At 43.8% G+C, this 21859-nt stretch overlaps 1 protein-coding gene across 2 annotated transcripts in view; it reads left to right on the top strand.

The window, feature by feature from the left end:
- The first annotated feature begins 499 nt into the window (after positions 1-499).
- The window catches only part of WIF1 (Wnt inhibitory factor 1), a 49644-nt gene continuing 28284 nt past the window's right edge, over positions 500-21859 (top strand). For both annotated transcript variants that reach the window (XM_077338707.1, XM_077338706.1), the window contains exons 1-2: positions 500-1049; positions 2333-2472. In XM_077338707.1, coding sequence (XP_077194822.1) covers positions 515-1049; positions 2333-2472 — 675 coding nt within the window. In that variant the 5' untranslated portion in view covers positions 500-514. The remainder of the gene's footprint in view (positions 1050-2332; positions 2473-21859) is intronic.

The following is a 21859-nucleotide window of genomic DNA, read 5'->3' as shown; positions in this document are numbered from 1 at the left end:
GCCATGCTGGCCTGTTCATTTGTGTGTGTTATGAACTCGTCTCACAGAGAATAAATGGAGGGATGCTAGCTTCGTGTGCTGTTCAAATTAGCAAGGGCCATGGTTTCTACTAGTGAATGCTGGCAGATCACCACAAAAAAGGACAATTTCAATGAAAGATCCCAAGTTCTAGTAATGCTCTGATGAGATTCCTCTGTATTAAGACTTGTGTAACGTGTGTGTGTGTGTATCTGTGCGCGCGTGCATCCATTATGGTGAACCCTGGATGGGCTGGGTTTTTGGGGGGGAGGGGGGATTTTGGCCATGTATGCCTTTGACAGTCAATGTGACACCTTTTATCTCTTCCCGAAGCTTTTGTTGCTCTTGTTGTTTCAGCCCCAGGGGATCAGTTTCTTTATTCGTGTTGACAGATTTCCAAACAAACAAACAAACCCCCAAAATTTCAACACCATCTGAAACAAACAACAAGCAGATGGCTTCACTTTAAAAACATAATACGGTGCTGTTCGAAAAGATGATCTTGGCGAGGGAACGCGGCCCTATAGCGGCGGGATCCTCCCCCAGCGGAGCGACCCGGGTTTATACGCCACGATCCGACCAGATGCCCGACACTTCTGGCCGCGCGTCCTCGGTGCCGCCGCGCCCCCCAGCGGAGCCGAGCGGGACCACGACCGCCCGTGCCCGCGTCCCCCTCTCGCAGTCCCGCTCACAACGGCGGCGGCGGCCAGGAGGCGAGCCCGCTGCAGCCAGCGGGCGAAGAGGCAGCAGCCGGGCCCCGGAGGGCGCGCCGCGGGGGACTCCGTGCGGAAGGGCTGCAGCCGGGCCGGCGAGCGCGCCGCGGGCAGGCAGGCAGGCGAGCGAGCGAGGCGAGGCGAGGCGGGACTGTGCGCCCAGCAGCATGGCCGGGGCCGCCAGTTCGCGGAGCTCCCCGGCGCTCTGGCTCTGCGGTGTCCTGTGGCTGGCCAGCCTGCAGCCTCTGCGCGCCGCGCCGCGCCAGGAGGACACGCTCTACATGTGGATCGACGCGCATCAAGCCCGCGTGCTGATAGGTAAGCCGAGGCGCAGGCGGGGGCCCCCGAGCTCTTCCGCCCCGGACGCGGCGGCGGCGGGTTCCCTCCGTCTGCAGGGACCTCGCGGCTTCTCCCTTGAGCTGGCCGGGCCCGGGACGGGACGGGACGGGACGGGGGTCAGGCACACGCTGCGCTGCCGCTGCCGCTGCCGCTGCCGCTGTCGCTGCGGAGGTGGCGACTGGGGATTGGGGATCAGCCTTGTGGCACAAGACTGTGTGTGCGCGCGGCTGTGCCTCGAAGCTGCTCTTTGCACGCAGCCCAGGGGAAAGCTCTCTCCTTTGAACGGAGTCCGGACCCCTGCAAGACCCTTGAATGCAGAGCAAGGCAAAACATGCCAACTGTAACGAGAGCATCATGAGCTGTGAATGACTGCTTGCACCTGTGTGTCTTTCCAACAGTAAACCCAGTCCCTTGCTTCTCCATGTAAATATTGCCACCCGTGAGACGTACACACAAGACAGGGGATACAGATTACAGTCATGTGGATTAGTATGAATTTGTCACACAGGAGCCTAACAGAGGGGGAGCTCCTCTGTGGCAGCAAAGGAAAACATAAACCCATTGGCACCTTAAAACCAAAGATAGTTTATTCCAGCGTAAGCTTTCACGAGCCATTTGAAAAAGTGAGGCCATGACAACTTTTGCTGAAAAACTTTGTTAGGCTTTGAAAGTGTCACTGGACTATTGCTGTATTGTGTTGCATCCAGGATCCCCAGTCTGCCTAGGGCCAGTGAGATGAAATTCCCAGAACTGGGATCAGCCTGTGCAGTAGGGCCAGTCATATGACTGCCCTGCATTCAATGTTTTGGTTGGCTGTGCATGGGATAGAGTTGCCAGCGCCCCTGGTCATGGCGGGGGGGGGGGGAGGGTTGTCAGCTCCAGACTAGGGAACTCCTTGAGGTTTTGGTATGGAGCTTTAGAGGACAGGGATCTCAGAGGGGTACAATGCCATTTTTTTCTCCTGATGAGCTGTAATTCCAGGAGATCCCCAGGTCCCACCTGGAGGTTGGCATGGGATGGGAGGCAAAGGGAATCTTTTCCTGTGGGGCCACAATGGCTCTTAGCCCTGCAGTTTGCAGAGATGCAGTTTACACCCTTCCCCCTCTACACAAGTGTTTTCTGGGTAGGAAGTTTCAATAGCTGGGGGGGGAGCAGCATCTGTCTTTGACTGAATGTGAACATGCTTCAGAGTAAAATGTTTTCCATCCCACATTAGAATGAATTTCCCACCTGTTTCTAGTTAATTAGGGGTTGCTTTTCAGGCTTTGAAGAGGATATTCTGATTGTTTCGGAGGGGAAGATGGCCCCTTTCACCCATGATTTCAGGAAAGCCCAGCAGAGGATGCCAGCCATCCCTGTCAACATCCATGCAATGAATTTCACCTGGCAAGCAACTGGCAGGGTAAGTCAAGCATCATCGTGGCAGAGCCTGGGACGAATGGCGAAAAGAAGCGAGACATTTAGCTGGAGTAAATATTTGGCTTATTTTTTCCAAAAACATTGATGGAAAGTATTCCCGAGATGTGCCAAAAAGTTGCTACATCACCTGTCATGAGAAATATGAGTAAATCAAACCCATAGCAAGCAAAAGTAAACAAATCTCATTTTTTTCTCATCCTTTGGTGAAACTCTGCTCCTAAATACATCATTCACAATTTAATCCAAACATTTTAAATTCAGATATCAAGAGTATTCAGGGAGAACCATCTAAGGCAAGCATGCAAATGATTAAACAAAGATCTGAAAACAGCTTTATGTTGAGGCAGACCATTGATCTGTCGAGATCAGCGTTGCCTCTTCATCCTGGCACATTATGTGTAGCAGATGAAGAACTCAGGTTTGCAGAAAGCAGGCTTGATGAGATAATTTGCAAGGAGAATTATAGCCACAATGTTCTTGGGGGTATAACAAGTGATGTTTACTATTTATGCCATGCTTCTGTGTATTCAAATCAATAATCCTTACAACGATCTTGTAAAGTAGGTCCATATTGTTATCTCGGCTGGGTTCAGGCTGAGAGTTGTCCTTAGTGGACGATAAGCATCTAAACCCATTGACTTCAATAGGTTTAGAATGTTGTGACAGTTCTTGGGATTACACTGTTGGTGGCTTGTTTCAATATACTAATAATTTTGTGGCCCAGGCAACACTGAAAACATTTCCTAGTTTTTTGCATTAACACCCTAAGCAGTGCATAAAGTCAACTGACTGGTGTGAACTTAGAATTAATGCTGATCAGGATTTGTACTACTGGCTCCTGTGCTCTCAAATGTTGGTATCATTGCTTGTGTGCCTATGTCTTTACTGTACATTTTAAAAATGTTGAGCCTGGAAAATTGCAATGGGCCAGCCATTAAGAGTTTGATCTGTGATCAACAGGTTTGCAATTAACTTTATAACATCCAAATGGTGATCATTTGACTTACCAAAGTTTATGTTGGTTACATCTCTAGAAATGTCATGTATAACATACTTCAAAAGTCTAGCAATATAAGATGAATCTGGGTGAGGTTAGGATAAAATTCTGAAAGCAGTTGTTTATTTTTCAGGTTGATTTGTTTTTACTTTTAAGGTCTATAGAACAATTTATAAACTGCAATTTTTACAATGTGTATTAAAACAGGCTCTGAAACAGTATCTCAATAAATAGGTAAGTCTCTTAAGACAAGATTCCTTCTTAAATCGGTGTTGTTTTTTATTTGGTACATTTTTGTCCAATAATATGCTACGGGCAGCATACAATATTCTGCGTTCTCCATTTTATCAGCACGAGAACCCTATGGGAGAGGTTAGACTGAGAGAATGACTGGACCAAGGCCACTCATCAAGCTTCAGGCCAGAGGGAAGATTTGAATCTGATGCTTCTAGATACTCTGTAACCCACACAACACACTGGCGTTGTGATCTCACTGTCAATAGCATTATTCTGCAATAGAATGGAACTTTTAAATGAGGCTATAACTAAATGTGCAGCAGCCCTAATAGTCCATACTGAATCTTGTCAAAGCTTCAGTCTGCATTTGGATGAGAGACCACCAAGAAAGAACACCAAGGCCTGCTATTCAGAGGCAAACCAACTCTGCTTATCTCAAGACTTGAAAAAACCCATGAAGGAAATTCATGGGGTTACCATTAATCAGTTGCAGTTTGATGGCACACTCTACTTTTATTACAGTAGGAAAATGAGTACCCTATAAGGTAGCGATCCCCAACCTGTGGGCCGCGGACCACATGTGGTCCGTCGACTAATTGGAGGTGGGCCGTGAAGGACGCCTTCTACTTCACCCCCCCCCCCCGGCCCTTTACAACACACTTCGGGTGTCATTGTCTCGTTGCTGAGAAACAAGCTCAGGGTTCCCATTGATTTGTCATTGTCATGAGTTAAAATTTCCATGAAAATAAAATGTTCCTTATGTTCATTGTTGTGGCGTGTCTGTATCTTATTTTGAAGGGATGTTTAAACATTACCATAGCGATCAGAGAGCGTTAGGGCAGTGGTTGAGAGTAGAGGAGTAAACTAACCCCCCCCCCACCGGGCCTCAGTAAAATTGTCAAGCGTTGAGTGGTCTCCGGTGATAAAAAGGTTGGGGACCACTGCTATAAGGAACTTGCTAGAGAAGAAAATATTTTCCTTTCCACCTCCCTTTGTTCAGTCTTCACCCATTTGAAAACATCGTTAATTTTTTTTCCCGTGGTGGACATGTAAAATAAATACAATGAACAAGAGATTCATTTTGCAGCAAATGGATCATCATGTTGGGTTGGGTAGGATTATTATATAGATGTCTTCTGTTGCCTTTCATGTGGCCCCCTTCCTCCTTGAGGCTGCCAGTCATACACATTTGCCCCTTAGATCAGTGCTCCCCAACCACCGAGCCGATACTGGGCCATGGAAGCCTCGATGCCGGCCCATGGCAGGGGGAGGGGCAGGTGCCAGTGAGTGTTTGTGGGCGCCGGTATGCTGGCGCCAGTGCCTCTCCCAGTGCAGTGAGTGCCACGCTGCGGGGGTGGAGGCACGCCTCCCTCTTCCCCCTCCCTTGGTCCGCAGCCTGAAAAAGGTTGGGAACCGCTGCCTTAGATCATGCATGGCATTCAGTTTCTGAGGGTTAGTTTTCAAGGTTGCTTTACAGAATTGTGACTTCACATACAATTCGTCCTTAAGCATTAGACAGTGTTCTCCATGACCCTTCTTTTGTTTCTGTTCTTTTTCACAATATGTCAAAATGTGATTATCTATGAGAGTGGCAGAAGTATTGAATGCTGCACAAACAAAATGGAGGTGACAGAGTAATAAGGACAATACTACATACTAGCGGGTTTTGCAGCACAAAATGCAAGGTTTTATACTGTGAATGATTTTATACTGTGAATGATTTCAGCAGTGGAATAGGCTGCCTAAGGAGGTGGTGAGCTCCCCCTCACTGGCAGTCTTCAAGCAAAGGTTGGATACACACTTTTCTTGGATGCTTTAGGATGCTTTGGGCTGATCCTGCATTGAGCAGGGGGTTGGACTAGATGGCCTGTATGGCCCCTTCCAATTCTATGATTCTGATTCTATGATTCTATGATTTAAAAAAAACTGTTACCAATTTGATTCAGAATTGGTATAAATCCAATATATGCTTGCCCTTTAGTATGTTCAAGGCTTCAATAATTGACTATGCCATTGTCTTTCTGCTATTGAAAGTATTTGGATATTGGGTCATTCATACATACAGTAGAGTAGTTCCATTTGGTTACAACGTGTCACCTCTTTATCAAACAAGGATGATGATGAAAAATGAAGTGGCATCTGTTGATTTCGCCAGATTTAAAAGGTTAGGACTGTGTATGAGTAGATGGGAAATCTTAGGTAAAAGCTGCAAGTATTCCAATTTTCCTATTCCACCGTTCAAGATGCAGGCCCAAAAAGAGTTTTGGTTTCCAGATTACAAGAAAGTACAAATGTGATAGAAAATTCACATTTTCTATGTGTCACCTGTGCTCCCTCTTCCCACTTCACCATTAGATATTATCCGGGGGGGGGGGGATAGGAGTTACACCACCGTGGTTTCTGGGATTGTTGTTTAGCTGTATGTCCTTTTTATGTCCTAATTGGTTTTAATGGGATTTTATTGGGGGTTTTATTGCGGACAATAGTACCCCTACAAAGGCCAGTTTGGGAGTGGTGGGAAATGAAATAATAATTACTTGAATGTCTTTGGATTGAGACAGGTATTACTGAGTTCAGATGTTGGCCTGGGGAGGAGGGAAAGGGAACTTTGGCTGTGCTGAGATTTACCAGTTTCACCATCATTTTCCTTAGTAAACATACAATTGCTTTTTATCCACTGTTGGCACAAGAGCAATAAATATGGATTACTTAAAAATATGAGAACATCTTTAGCTAAATTAAAGAGTGGTGATTGTGTTCAGTTTCAATTGTCTTTTAAAAGGAACTACTAAATAGACATGAACCACCCTCTTATAATACCAGTTCAGCAAGCCATTGTCAGCATGTCTACTGAGGTCCCATGTCATTCAACAAAGCTTACTCCTGGGAAAATGTAATTCGGAGTGTACTGTTAAACTGGGTAGATTTTGCACTTACCACTTCCCCTTTATGCATACATAAATCACGCTTTTTTGGATAGCAGTTTATTTTGTCATTACTTCTAAAATTCATTGAGGTAGACAGAGCACATTCCTCCACCATTTCTCTCTTTCTCTCTCCTCCCTCCCTCCTTCCATTCCTTCTCTTTTTAATCCATGTTTCATAGGCAATAACCACTGAAGAGGCCCGCAGAGCCATAGACTTATGGCTATCTTGGATGCGTATGGCAGATGCAATTGTGTATAGCCCTCCACCTTTAACAATACCTTCTCTATGCTTTCATGTCACCCAGCAGGATAAATGCAATCTTTAAAAAATCCCATCTTGCAGTTGCAATGTGGAATGTGGATATGCTTATGGGCACAATAAAAAAACTCCCCCCCCCCCAAAAAAAATCCTTGTATCAAAAGCAATGCTCTGAACTTTTAATATTTAGATTCAGCTCTGCTGTGGTATTTTGCATCTTGGTGTTGTAGACATGCCACCAGAGATCAAAGAATTGTGCTGTAGAGATCCCACTTCATTTAGCAAAGGAGGCATGTGCCAGCCATCTGTTGTAGCTGCTGACAGAAAACAGCAGTAAATTTCTCAGCCTTTTGCCAAAAAGGCTTTATTGCTCAGCAGAGATGAGTTACAAGGTACCTTGTAAGCTACATCTGGTTTGCATAGTAATTTACATGGCATATATGTAAACTACAGATTTACTCTTTTTTCATAGCAGCATCAGCATTTGGCAAACACAGTTATTTTCTGTGTGTACATTTCTCAGACACAGTACTTTGCCTAAAAATATGACCACAGTAAATAGCTCTTCTTATTTTGGCAACCATGCAGCAGGAATCCACTGAGTGGCCAGACTGAGCAACAGAAGTTGTGGCAGCATGATCCGGAAGTCATCCCATGCTCAGCAGGGGTGTGGTCTCCATCTGGCCTTTGCAGCTGCAGATCTCCTCTGTCCTCTGAAGGCTCACCACTGGCACAGCTGCACCATTGCAAGCAGCTTCCATAGATACTCTGTAGTCAAGGAGGATGCCTATCCCCTGTTTCTCTCCAGCAGCACCAAGACATCTGTGGCAGCTGGAGTCCACTGAAGACCATGGCCATGGCATTTGGCAAACATCCAAAATCTAGAACTTCTGAATCTAGAACTACAAAATCTAGAACTACACTTCTGAGGCTGCTGGGCAGAGTGCAGGGACAAAATCAACAGCAAGCAGGGACAACTAGTTTTATCCTCATCCTCTTTTCCCGTGTAATGCTGCATAGAAGATGGTCTAGAAACAGCGATCCCCATGTAGTGTCGATCTAACCCCGCCTCTCCCTTTGCATCTAGGTCTACCACCGCCACAGTAGGCAGACCCAACACAGGAGAGAAAACCTGCCACATTCTTTCCTAAAGCCCATTGCTCAACATGCTAGCCAGAAGAGGTGTATGAGACCAAGAAGGCTGTGAAAACTGCTGGTCCTAGTAGGACCAACTTTCAAGAGCCCTTGCTCAAGCAGTATGGTTCCATGCTATAATAAAATAACATAAAGCTATTTTGCCTAAAGGCTTTGGCAATTAACTGCATGCAAATATCCCACGAGGGCTGTTGGTTTCAAAAGTGAGACTTTCAAGAGACCCTTTACTTTCATCAGGTTTTTCTTGCTCCAAGATTCTGGTAGCAAGATGATTGAGGGCATGTATCCAGTGCCTTTAATTTACTACTAATGGTGAAAGACTATGAATGTTTAATCACAAGCAAATCTCTCTGTATTCAGTAGGATTCACTCTCAAGCAAATGTGTACAGGATTGCAGCCTAAAGATATTTGTTTTTTGTTGAGTAACAATGATTATTTGGGGAGGGATGAAATTCCAGCCTTTGTTCAACAACCGAGTTACTGAAGGATGAGGGATTTCCACCTTTCAGAATCCATTAATTCTGCCTCAGCAGCAAAGTATCATTGTGACAGACATACCTGTTAATCTTCCTCTCCAGGATTTTCCCTTTTATTTTATTTATTTATTATATTTATATACCTCTCCGGGGGCTCATTTTAAATTTTACAAATTTAAAATGGTTTAATCTCTGTCCAGAGATTAAAGAGGCAGTGCTACATCCAGAGTGAAATAGGCAAGTGTGGCAAAAACGCCCTGAATTTGTTCTCCTCTACTGGCCTAAGGATAGACAACTGTAAACCTTGGAGACTTGTTTGGGTAGTGAAAAGCAGGGAACAAAAAAACAGCTCTTCTTCTTTTCTGAAGTAGATGGTGGTTTTAAAGAGACAGTGCACTTGTGTATTGGGACTTTGATAACTTAATGCTCCCTCTGAGAAAGGCTCTGATGGGTCCTCTCATGGAAGTAAAAAATTGAGAGAACCAGTCAATGGATTTTTATGGATCATTGACCAATGGAGCCCTAAAGGCAGCTTGCCACACAGTGAACTGCTGTCCTGGTTTGGCTGGGTCTGACAAGGGCTAGAAAGACCTCTTTAGAGCAGCACATACTTGCTGTGCAAAGTTAGACAAAAACAAGGCAGAGGTTGAGTTAGCTGCCAGTTGAAAACAATCTACAGAAAAATGCCTTACTCTTTTAACAAAGGCTTAATGTGCAGAAATAGGCATATGAACTTTTTCATGGCACAGAGGTAAGTAATCATGTGGTAAATAACATCTCATTAAAGGGGAAAGACCCTTTTTCTCCAGGCTATTTGGCAATCCTGCTGCCACCCCTTGGACTATCTGGTGAGCACAAGGAGGCAGGGAGAAGCTTGAGTTGGCGATGCACTGCCCCCAGTTGCACTTACGTACAGCTAAGATGGCAGATTTCAGCAACAGCACTGGGCAAAACCAGTTGTGACTTCTTGGCCATTCTAGAGCTTCATGTCAAAAAAACATCTGAGAGTACCTTCTAGCAAATTAAGGAGAAGGAGGTTTTTATCCCCTACTTTTCTCTACCTGTAGGAGTCCCAAATTTGGCTTACAATCTTCCCTTCCTCTCCCCACAACAGGCACCTAGTGAAGTAGGTGTGATGAAGTGAGTTCTGAGATAACAGTGACTGACTTCATGTGGAGGAGCAGGGAATCAAACCAGGCTTGCCAGCTAAGAATCCACTGCTCTTTAACCGCTACACCACGCTGGACCCTAAGGGTGTGCAATTTTTGGCTCTATTGCACCTGAAAGAAATGTCAGGATTTAAATCAGGCTGCAAGAGAAGCCAGCCAGAGCTGAGGCAGCTCCCTGCCATCCTGGCTGATCCTTGGGTTGACTTCTGCATAAGCCTTCCTGACAAATGGCTGAGAGGGGGGAATACCTGAAATACACCCGGAAAACACCCGGAATATGGCATTTGGAGGGTATATTTTTGGCTCAGGAAAATCCAAATGCACACTCCTACTGGACACCAATGCATGTTTTTCACTGACTAGTTTGCTCTTTTCCCTTTTAAATAAAGCCTGATGAATGCATTTTGTTCATTGCTGATAAATCTTGTAAAAGTTAAATGTACTTCCCAGTGATAATTATAATGAAATCAGAGATGCAGGACAGGACTACTGGATACTCGGGGAAAGGAGCATGTTGACCATTACAGTGCGACTCGAACTAGCAAGCCTGCAGCTTAACACATAGAAGCATTGTTCTAGTGTGAGTACGACAGGAAACACTGGCTAGTCTTGGAAGGTACCCACTTCAGATTAACATGTACTCAAGATTTTTGCCTGCTTCTGCCAAACCTCAGTTCGAATGAACTCGCACATCTTCAGGAAGAAATTGCCACAAAGGATACCTATAAAATGGCTAATTGGCTGGAACTGTCCGTGCATCTTTAAGTAAGTAATAGGAATTTCTCTCCATTTGCTCTTTGTATGTATAGGCCAGGGGTAGTCAAACTGCGGCCCTCCAGATGTCCATGGACTACAATTCCCACGAGCCCCTGCCAGCAAATGCAGTTTGGAGGGCCGCAGTTTGACTACCCCTGGTATAGGCTATGCTGGACAAAAGCGGAAAAAGAATCTACCCAGAGGGTTGAATCCAAAGTTTCTCTTAAAGGGGAATGGAACTTTTCTACCTCCTCCATCCCATTGTGCTTCCTTAAGGGGTGCCCTGTTCTCCCCCACCCCCAGCCTACGGCTGCATTTTGGAGGGCTGCAGTTGGATGGGGCAGGCAGACAAGATCCACTCAGCTTACTGAAGTGCCATTAATGGAAAGTTTAGTCTGGATCCAACCAAAGTATTGATATCCAAATGAAAATATGGAACCTTTAAATACCTCGTAATATTAGAATCATAGAATCATAGAGTTGGAAGGGGCCATATAGGCCATCTAGTCCAACCCCCTGCTCAACGCAGGATTAGCCCTAAGCATCCTAAAGCATCCAAGAAAAGTGTGTTGCTTGAAGACTGCCAGCGAGGGGGAGCTCACCACCTCCTTAGGCAGCCTATTCCACTATTGTAACATTCTGCTTGAGCATACCCTGAATTCCATTGGAAAGCAGGTGTTTGTGGATGTTAAGAATCACATACCAGAACATGACTGGTAATGCAATAAAAGCTGGTAGCACACATGCTTTGCACTGTTAAATAAAAGCAATGTCCTACTAACCACATATAATACGAATGTTGACAAGTCAGTCCTAAACGTATTTTTGTGGAAGCAGTCCTCAATGAATTTGCTTTGGAAATACGCTTTCTTCATTTTATCAAGGGGCTTTAAAAGAGATGGCCTTGAATGAGAGAGATGGAAATAGATGGCCTTGAATTATCTTTTTCATATTAAGATTTTTTACTTCTTAGGAAAAAAATAACAGTAGCCCCTGCTTAGATGCATATACTAAGAGCCAGCTTGGTGTGGTGGTTAAGAGCAGCGGCTTCTAATCTGGCGAGCTGGGTTTGATTCCCCGCTCCTCCACATGCAGCCAGCTGGGTGACCTTGGGTTCACCACAGCACTGATAAAGCTGTTCTGACCGAGCAGTGATATCAGGGCTCTCTCAGCCTCACTTCCCTTACAGGGTGTCTGTTGTGGGGAGAGGAAAGGGAAGGTGACTGTAAGCTGCTTTGAGCCTCCTTCGGGTAGAGAAAAGCAGCATATAAGAACCAACTCTTCTCCTTCTAATTAAATAGTTATCATTTCAAAATTAGCGATCACCTTAAGGGCACCTGTGGAGCAAAAAAACCCCAACCCACACAATTACGCTTTAAAAAATCAGTCATACTTTGCCTTTACTTTGTCTCCACAAAATAACTTTCCTGCTGTATGTCTCAATAGCTTTATTTAAAACAGGCAATGGCTGGAATTTAAAAAACTGACATGTTAAGACACTTTATTGCCAGGAATTACTCACTCTGTTTTATTCTGTTATTGCACAAGAGGATGAAAAGATAGTAAAAATCCAATTTTCATCCTCATACAATGTACTTGCAGTGTTTACCCTGAGATATGAGGCAGTCTGATGTGTCCCTGGAGCAAGTTTCACCCATGGACCACCATCTTCAAAAACCGAGAGAGAATTCTTCTTTTGCATGCTGAGAGATTCCAGAGCGTGGTGCTGGGTAAATGTTTACTTTCTGCCAAGGGCTCTCCAGTCAGATCCTGTAGGACTCCTACTGAGAATTCTTCTGCGCACATGTGAGGCCACCAAGGGAAACTGAGACTTCTGGGCTGCAGTGACTTTAGCATCTCGTTGCATTCAGCTTATTTTCCTTTTCACCCTGCTGAATTTAATTAGTACCCTTCTTTTATTTTCAAGAGCCTTGGCAGAGAAAGAGATGTGGATGAAAGAGAACAGGCTGGGCCTCCGCTTTGAAATTTCAAGGCCATGTTTATTGATAGAGAAAGCCTGAAATAAATGGGCTGAAGTGGTGTGCATACATCAATAAAGAGTGCGCAATATGCTTGCTTAATCAGTTAACAATCCAGGCTGCTATTGGATATCTCATGAACCACCCAGTAGGCAAGCAGTGACAGTGGTATTGGAGGTGCCGTTCACTAGAGTTAAACGAAAGGATGTGATCACTCTTACCCAGTTGCAGTTCTCCTTTAAACCTCCTGATGGGATGTTGACTCACCAGTCGTGCCGAATGGTGCAGCAACAGTAATGGCTACTGCAGCCCAAAGCTTCATGCAGTACCAAGGCAGCTGCTCCTCTGAGACAACAAGCAAATAAAGAAGAACCACAGTGCTGATGAAGAATTGCAAACACCATGAGTATACTACATATTATTAGTGCATTAGTTGCAAAAGTGACGAGGAATACATACAATTCAAAAACTGTAACATTTGGGAAATAACGTTCATATTTAACTTGCAGGTGACATTTAATTTCAGGGGGAACAAATGAGAAATAATATTGACTACAGTTGGGATACCCCCTTTAAGATCACATTACGTTTTGTATTATTAATTATAATAATTTTATTAAAGTTATAATTATTGTATTGTGGCACAGGGCTTTTTCTGAAAAGACAATGCAATAGAGCTGCCAGTTCTCAGTTGAGAAAAATCTGGAGGCGTGGGGGGGGGGGAGCCTGCAGAGGGCAGGGTTTGAGGAGGCGAGGGATTTCTGTGATGTATAGTTCCATACAGTCCACCTTCAAAATGGCCCTTTTCTCCAAGGGATCTGTTCCACGGAGATGAGCTGTAACCTGGGGGTCTCCAGGTCCCATGTGGAAGCTGACATCCCTAAAATAGAAATTTAATCTAATAAAGTTCTAACAGTCAAATGATAAGAAATGGCCTGAATAAACCTTGCAAAAGAAAGAGCTTTTTTAATTTAAGGAATGCAAATGTAATATCACAAGAAATAGATATAAAGAAATTTTATGTCACTTGCTGTAGAGTACTAAATTAATGAAAGAAGGTATTTATTTCTAAAGCACCTTTAATTATCAGCCATTTACTACTAATATGAATAAAGCCAGATTTTACCAGGAATTAACCAGCAGGATCTTAAATTTGTAGCAGGTAAACTGATCTTAGGTGGTGATTATAATGCAGTTTGTATGAATGATCTAGACAGAATAAGTCATAGTAGTAATCAAAGTAAGTCAGAAGATTTGTTCTGGTATTTGTTCATGCAAGCTATACAATTTTTCAGCTTTAATGATAATTAGAGAAATCACCATGGTAATGACAGCAGCTATACTTTATGCAGGGTATAAAACCTATTTCCTGATTACTTGCATTGACACATGTACTGACCATGCCTTAATCTCTTTAACACTGAAAGTTAAGGGAAAATCCCTTTAACTGGAGACTTAGCCCTGGAGTGCCACTTCACGGCTCCTGATTCTCTCCTCCAAGTTTTTAACACGGACAGCACCTGCCCACTCTCCTCCCACTTAGCCCTTAGCCTTTTATTTATACCGACGATGATCCACTGGAGCAGTGTAAAGACTAAAATTAAAGCCCATTGTAGCTGATACAGTGGGCGTTAGAATGGAGGGAGGGGGAAAATAGCAAAGAGAGAGGGAAGTAGAAAGGGAGAGAGTGATGAAGATAGAGAGATGCAAATAGGATAGGGAAAATGAAAGAAAGGAAAGGAAAGAGAGGGAAAACCGTGGTAGCCATATAGTTGGAAGGGAATAAAGAAAGGAATAGCCTTATACTATTCATGCCTGGCTAACAGCTAGGAAAGAGAGGAGAATAAAGAGGAGAAAAATACAGAGAGAGAGAGAGTAAGGAAAAGTAGCAGAGTGATAGAAAGAGAGAGAAAAGGTGAGAGGAATAGAAAAAGAGGAAGAAAAAGAGAGACAGACAGAGATATAGAAGATATATAAGAAGAGATAGAATGGAAAGGGAGAGAAAAGGCTTCTCAGGGCAAGGGGGAAAGGAAGCCATCCCTCCCCACCACACTCACCGCTGGGCTGGGGTGGCCTGGAGGGCAATGGCAGCGAGTACACCAGAGCGCTCCTGGCCAGGCTGGGCGGGGCCTATCCTGACTGTGGGCCAATCGGGAGGCACTGTGCATCTCCTGATTGGCTCAAAATCTGGACAGGCCCCACCCACTCTTCACCCACCTATCCCTTACCCTTTTGTTTATACAACAAAAGCTGTATAAAGATAATAAAAAATGGATTAATAACATCTAGGTTATCCCTTTCTTCTCCTCATCATATTCCTAACAGATTACCCTGTCTCCTCATCTAAATCTTAACATTATTTAATGTTTCACAAAGATTATTACTACATAGCGACTACGCCAATACTTTCATTATTACTACTTATTTCAATGTATATTTTATAATCTCTACAAATCTACATTAACATTTGAACATTATTATTATTATTATTATTATTATTATTATATTTCCCGCCACTCTCTGCAAGGCTTGTGGCAGGTAACAGAAGTCTTAACCTGAATTAAAATACCCATAAAAAAACTTTTAAAATCCTAACATGACAGAAAAACAATCTTGTTCCCACCCCCCACTACCAGAGCAGCAGGAAGATTGGAGGGCGTGGTGTAACTGCTAGTCCCAAGGGGGCGGGGATGATGGCTCTCATTTGCTGACCCCAGCCTCAACCAAAAGCCTCCATTTTACGGGCCCTGCAAAAAGCTGGTAAATCCCACAGGGCCACCAAAGAGGCTACTTCGTTTGCGGCCCAGCTAGCTTTTCACTGCATGGGTGGAAGAGGCAGGCGCAGACGCAAATGTGTACGCACGGCAGCTCTGCACATGCGTACTTGTGCAGAGCTGCCACATGTGTGCATTTGCACCCACTGGTGGGGGCGCAAACATGCATGCGTGGCAGCTCTGCACATGCGCGTTTGCACAGCACTGCCGCACATGCGCGTTTGCGCCCTGCCAGTGGACGCATACACGTATGTGCGGCAGCTATGCATATGCGCATTTGCACAGCACTGCTGCACGTGCGCAGTGCCCAGGCTGCCAGCTCTCCCCACCCCTAGCAGGTGTGGGGGCCTTCCCCACTGTCCCTTTGTTACAAGAACAGATATTGTGGTGCAGAGTATATGGTCAGCCTTCTCTGTCTCTGATTGGTTCTCAGTAAGGCCAGGCCCTCCCCTACCCAATGAGGGCATGTAGAGGCCTTACCATGGTACCTAACAATATGTCAGCCCTCTGATTGGCCCTCAGTGGGGAGAGTCCTCCTCTCTCATTGAGGCCCAGAGGCCCAGCATGTCATTGGTTAGTATGGTCATGATTTTATGTGGTATAGTAGGATAACGTCTTATTATTGGCTACAGAAAAACAAGTAATACTGTAGGATCCACAGGCATATAATTAAAAGTTATCTACAGAGAACTCAAACAGTGGTGCAGAAGTGTCACAGTAATTAAGAATGGTTTTAAGATAACATGAAAAGGTATATTCTTGAGGAGAAGACCAGGGAAGTAAAGTTTTGAACCCCAAAACTATGCCTTTAGATCTATTAAACATTTTGTTGATATAGATCAACAAAAACAACCAACAAACTCATATCCTACTCATACTTAGCCATACAAAACCCCTCAATTTATATATATGTTTAAAAAGATAAAAAAATACCATGAATGTAGAAAGCACATGGGTTCAGGTTATGCAGAAATTTGCAGTGTCACATGTATGACTTTTTGATTCTTGGACAGATATTGTGGGGCTTTGTTCTTGGTACAATGATATGAAGGTAGTTGACCTTGAGAAACAGATATATAAATAAAACCTTTACAATGTGCTAGAAATGTTTCATTCTTATGTCAGTTCTTCTACTATAACAGAGTAAAGAACACTGGACCTATAGTGAAGTACACTGTGATATGCTTGGGTTCCTCTTCCCTCAATCCTCAGGAGCAAGACATTTATTGCATTTTCCATCTTAGGAAGGAGGAAAAACCCACCCATTCGTCTGTGGACATCTGCCACTTACCACTGCCCCCAATATGTATGAAAACAAACAAATACACAAACAAGGCCTACAGAACCCTCTGAAACAAACATTCAGGCAAATAAGAACTAGAAGGAAAGAAAGATAATGAGGACTGAGATTGGCATTCACCTCTTACAAAAGCATAAAATGTGAAAGAAGAAGAAGAAGAAGAAGAAGAAGAAGAGTTGGTTCTTATATGCCGTTTTTCCCTACCCGAAGGAGGCTCAAAGCGGCTTACAGTCGCCTTCCCATTCCTCCCCCCACAACAGACACCCTGTGAGGTGGGTGATGCTGAGAGAACCCTGATATCACTGCTCGGTCAGAACAGTTTTATCAGTGCCATGGCAAGCCCAAGGTCACCCAGCTGGCTGCATGTGGGGGAGCGCAGAATCGAACCTGGCTTGCCAGATTAGAAGTCCACACTCCTAACCACTACACCAAACTGGCTCTCCAGAGAGCTGCTCTGAATAGGATACATACAGGGTGTCCTTCCTTGAATTTGAGGAGAAGGAACCTTCATAGTAAGGCCAGTGTTGCATTCTCTCTCAAGGGCAAGGAGGATGGTAAGATATGCTTTGGATGTTACGAAGCTAATTGGATTCAGTGTGGCAATGAATGACTGTCAGTTACAGAGAACACTCAGACTAAACTACCTACTATAAGACTTAGGGGCTTTCCGTACCGGGATCCTTGTAGCAAATTGTTTGCTGAACGAAAAATCGCCATTTAAAATAGTGGAATTCGTTGTTATGCATACCTGACTTTGTAGTGGAATCCAGTTGTGTTTCCATCGTTTCCCACAAGCTTCCGGTCTCAGCAAAAATCGCTAGAAAGGAAGCGCTATTGCTGAGCTCGTCCCGCCCCTGGCTGTCAAGCAGCCAATGGGCAGCCGTTAGCATGCTCCCAAACAGCCCCTTTCCCTTTAAGAAAGGTTTAAAAAAAAAACACACACACACACACCCGTTGCAACGGAGAGACCCATCCAGCTGGCAGGTGTGTTTGAGCAGTCGTTTCATCATTGCCACGCTCCCCCCGAGTGAAACCCCCCCCTCACGGGCACGATTTTCGGCCGAAAACTGTGAAAAATAAAGGGAAAATACATCAGCAAACGGGCTTCTCTGTTGTTTGTGCTTAGTGACTAAACAGCTCTGGGGAGGGACTGAAGCCGGGGAAGCCTCTAAACGGGGGCTCGCCAGTGCGTTGATCTCTGCTTGCTCGGAGAAAAAAAAATGGCGATCGCTTCACTGGAAGATCAGAGGAGAGAGCTAGGGGGAGGGACTTTGTAGAAACCACAACAATGGTAACGCACAGAACTTTCCCGCTAGTGTTGCAGATTGGTTGCAGGAGTGTAGCGCTTTCCGGAGGGTGAATCCACTTTTGGGGATTTCCCTGAAAGCGCTACAACGAAGCGTTTTTTGCGGATCGGTTTCAGGTGTGTGGCAGATTGTCAACGACGTTGTGCATAATGGCAAAACTGTAGCATTTTCAATTGGCAACCATTGTGCGATTTTGAAGGAGTGCGGAAAGCCCCTTACTGCCTAAATATTTAGCAACAGAGTCTTTTTTGTAGTATCTGATGAACATGGACACCAAAGGCTAACTAGCAGTCTTGCATGTATCTGCAAGAGATACATAACTGTTTTATCTTTAGATGAAATGAGTATATTCTTTTATCCTGTCCAGAATACATACATTTGTTGGTCAAATCTGTCCATTTGTCTTTAATCATGGCTGTTTTCCCTATGAAAAGCCTCTTAAATTGCTAGGCTTTTTCCTTCAAGGTGTTGGAGGGGGGAGATGAAAGGATTCATTTTGTCTTTGTCTTGGAGGTAAAGAGGCTATTTTTCTTCTCTAATTGGGGACCAATTGTTCCAACCAGTCCTAAAGTCTGTCAAAGCAGCAGAAGACTCTCCTCCCTCCTCGGTTCCCACATGTGGAGGAGATACTGATCAATTCACCACTCCTCTAGCCCCTGAAAGCTGTGTAATGTAGGCCTGGTGGTTATTGCAGTTGTCTGTATTATCTTGCATAGATTTTATTTCATTTATTATGTTCCTTTGTCACAGCTGTTGGGGGGAGGCCAAGCTTGTATACTGGACTTCTGCATTTTGGGGTCCTCTGTCAGAGGTCGTGTGAACATGGAGCTACATCACCATTCCAGTAGGGGACAGGGATTGGTTACTTGGTTCACATTTCCAGGTGGCAGGCCAGGGTCCTAGCAGAGGCTGATGCCCACAGGGTCCACCACCTGCCTACCAACTCCAAGATGTCCAGCAAACATTAGGCTCAAGGGATCACACATGCATGTTTCCATGCACTTCCTGGTCTGACTGCTAAAGTTGGGACTTCCTTGCCATCTGCTGTCTACAAGACAGCTAGATCCTTCTATGCTGTGCCGCTGCTCAGTTACATGATAGTAAAGCTGCAGCCAATTCTTTGCCAGAAATCTATCATTGGTGTTGTTATCTCTATTCCACCCTGGCATATTTCTGCTTGCTACGCGAGCAATCTGGATTTAGAGAAGGAGCACCCACCTTGAATCATTGTTTAACTATCCAGCATCTAATAGAGAAATATACCTCTACTAGTCCTGCTTCACTATATGTTATCTTTGCAGACTTCAAAGCAGCATTTGACTCTGTTTCCAGAGCTCATCTCTGGGAAAAGCTAGAGTCCTCTTCAATTGATCGAAGGCTTCTGATTCTCATTAGATCTTATACCAGAACACGGCTCTTAGAGTAAGATGTAGCAAACAAATACATTTAACTGACCCAATTAATACCTTCTCAGGGGTCAAGCAAGGCTGTGTCTTACCGCCTGCACTTTTCAACTTCATAGAATCATAGAATCATAGAGTTGGAAGGGGCCATACAGGCCATCTAGTCCAACCCCCTGCTCAACGCAGGATCAGCTGAAAGCATCCTAAAGCAGCCAAGAAAAGTGTACTTCTATATAAATGATTTGATCCAAGTGTTTCAAGATTCAGACTTGCATCCCCCAATATTAGCTGGTTGCCCAATCCCTATACGGCTTTATGCCGCTGATGTAGTTCTTCTTTCAAGAACCCCCATAGGGATTAGATGAATGCTTAAAAAACTTGCCCAACATTGTGAAAAAGAACACCTTGAAATTAACTACCTGAAGACCAAGGCCATGGCATTTGGCAAACGTCCAAAATCTAGAACATGGATGCTAAATGGGCAAGTAACCAAATTTAAATATTTAGGTGTATATATTCAAGCCTCTGGAGCAAAGAGCATCCATTATTCATATACATTAGAACTAGGGCAAAGATCAGCAAATAACATACTGAAATTCTATTGAACAAAGGGCAGATTCTTTATACCAGCAGCCCTGAAACTATACTCTGCTAAATTTCTAGCCCAACTCACTTATGGTGCATTTTTGGGTGCTCCGATATCAGATACTATCAAGCTTGAAAGGGTCCAGTCTAAATTCCTTCAGGCACTCCTCCAACTTCCATGCTGTGTAACCAACTCCATGGTGCATCTGGAAACAGGAATGTTAATGGTCCAAGACAAAATCTGCCTGTCAGCAATAGGAATGTGGCTGAAATTAATACATAACCCACAGGGTATAGTTTCTTTAACCCTGAATGACAACTTTCAATCATCTTGGACTCAGGCTGTTCACAGAGGAATCCAAAGTCTGGGCTTTTCCATACACTTATTATCCAAATTAGCTCATGATCAAGCCTTATCATTAGTTAAGCAGCGGATACAATCAACATCAACTGGACCTGAGTAGAGCTCCAACTTTTTTGGCTCCAGTTAAAACAAGATATGTTCTGGCCCCTGCCACTTATCTGTCTCAGCTGGTAATAAGTAAACAAAGAAGGGCATTTACCGTTGCAAGATGCTCCGTCTTATCTTCAGCTCTTGTAGAGGGTCACTATAAGAACATTCCCCTTGCACTGAGACAATGTTTTTGTGGGAGTGGTGAAATTGATACAAGAGAGCATATATTGTTCTACTGCCCTGCTTATGTAGACATTCATAGCAACTTGATTGAACCCCTCCTTAAAAAGTTGCCAGAACATCATGATGTAGATCGAGCAAAGAGGCTGCTAAGTGATGAGTCCCCCCAGGTGACAACTCAGCTGGCTAAGTTCTGTGCTGCCACCATAAAAATCTGATACTGTAAAGTAGCATATTTTTTTCTATTTTATGATCTGTTTTAAATTGTATTATATTAAATGACCATATTCTTTTGGTCTTTTATGTATTAACTTCGTATAACTTGGTCTGAATGACTGTAATAAAGTTTGAATCTGAATCTGCTTGCTATGCAATCTAAAGAGCCTAGGACATCTCAAACTGCACTGGTGAAAAGTCAACAACTTTCAAATGAGATTCAGTGGAACTAAATTTATGCACATGGCCCATGGGACCAAAAAAACTTAATCGGTATATATCCTAAGCATCTGAACTTTCTAACTATTTAGGAAAGAGATATTGAATAAAAGCAATAAAGGTGTTTAAGTCTTTTCATTTAGAAAAAAATTGCTAAGGGTGGCATGGTAAGAGGTTTGCAAATAACACTGATACGGGAAAAGATGAATTTTCCATCCGTATGTGGGCAGTTTAATATGATCTAAAAATTCTGGTGAAAAATGTACAACAGGGAACTCATCATATGAGTAGTTCTGTGATGCAGTGTGCAAAAACCCTTTGGCATTTTAATCACCCTAACGGTGTTTTTTAATCAATACCAAATTGTTCCCTTTATGTATGTCCTTAATTGTAACATACAATTCCACAAATGTAGGTAGCAAAATATTTGGTCCCCCTTCATTTCCTAAGGATTGCTCTGGAATTTCACTTCTATAAATGTTCTATTATGTCTATTAAAAGCAGGATTTCACCAAGTGTTCTTCATGCCCCCCAACCCTTCTTTATGACCTGAATATGTTCATGGCTGACAGTAGCTGCTGAAGTTTCATCGCTTTTATAGAAGGGTTTAAATGTGTAAAGGGTATTTATTATACAAGAGAGCAAGCTTAAGGCAATAGAGAAACATATGGAACCAATAAAGGTCCAATTACAAGACCTTTGCTTCTAGCCACACTTTTCACTTACGTAAGCTATTGATTATACTTTCATGAGATCATAATCAAAAGGTTGTTCTTTGGTAATGGCGTGTTAGAGGAGTTTTATCCCCAACTTCAAAGGTGTCTTCTGAGCCTTAAGAACAAAGGCTCAGCAGTTTGAAGCATGGCCAGAGTGCACTTGCATGTCCGATTCATGTTTCCTACCATTAAAAGACGTGGATTAAGCCCAGTGAAAGTCTGTGAACTCTTCTCTCATCACATCAGGCTGGCTTCCATCA

Source organism: Paroedura picta, chromosome 5 (assembly GCF_049243985.1).
Source record: "Paroedura picta isolate Pp20150507F chromosome 5, Ppicta_v3.0, whole genome shotgun sequence".
Lineage (NCBI taxonomy): Eukaryota > Metazoa > Chordata > Lepidosauria > Squamata > Gekkonidae > Paroedura > Paroedura picta.
The sequence above is the reverse complement of the archived record's forward strand: the minus strand, read 5'-3'. Positions and strand labels throughout refer to the sequence as shown.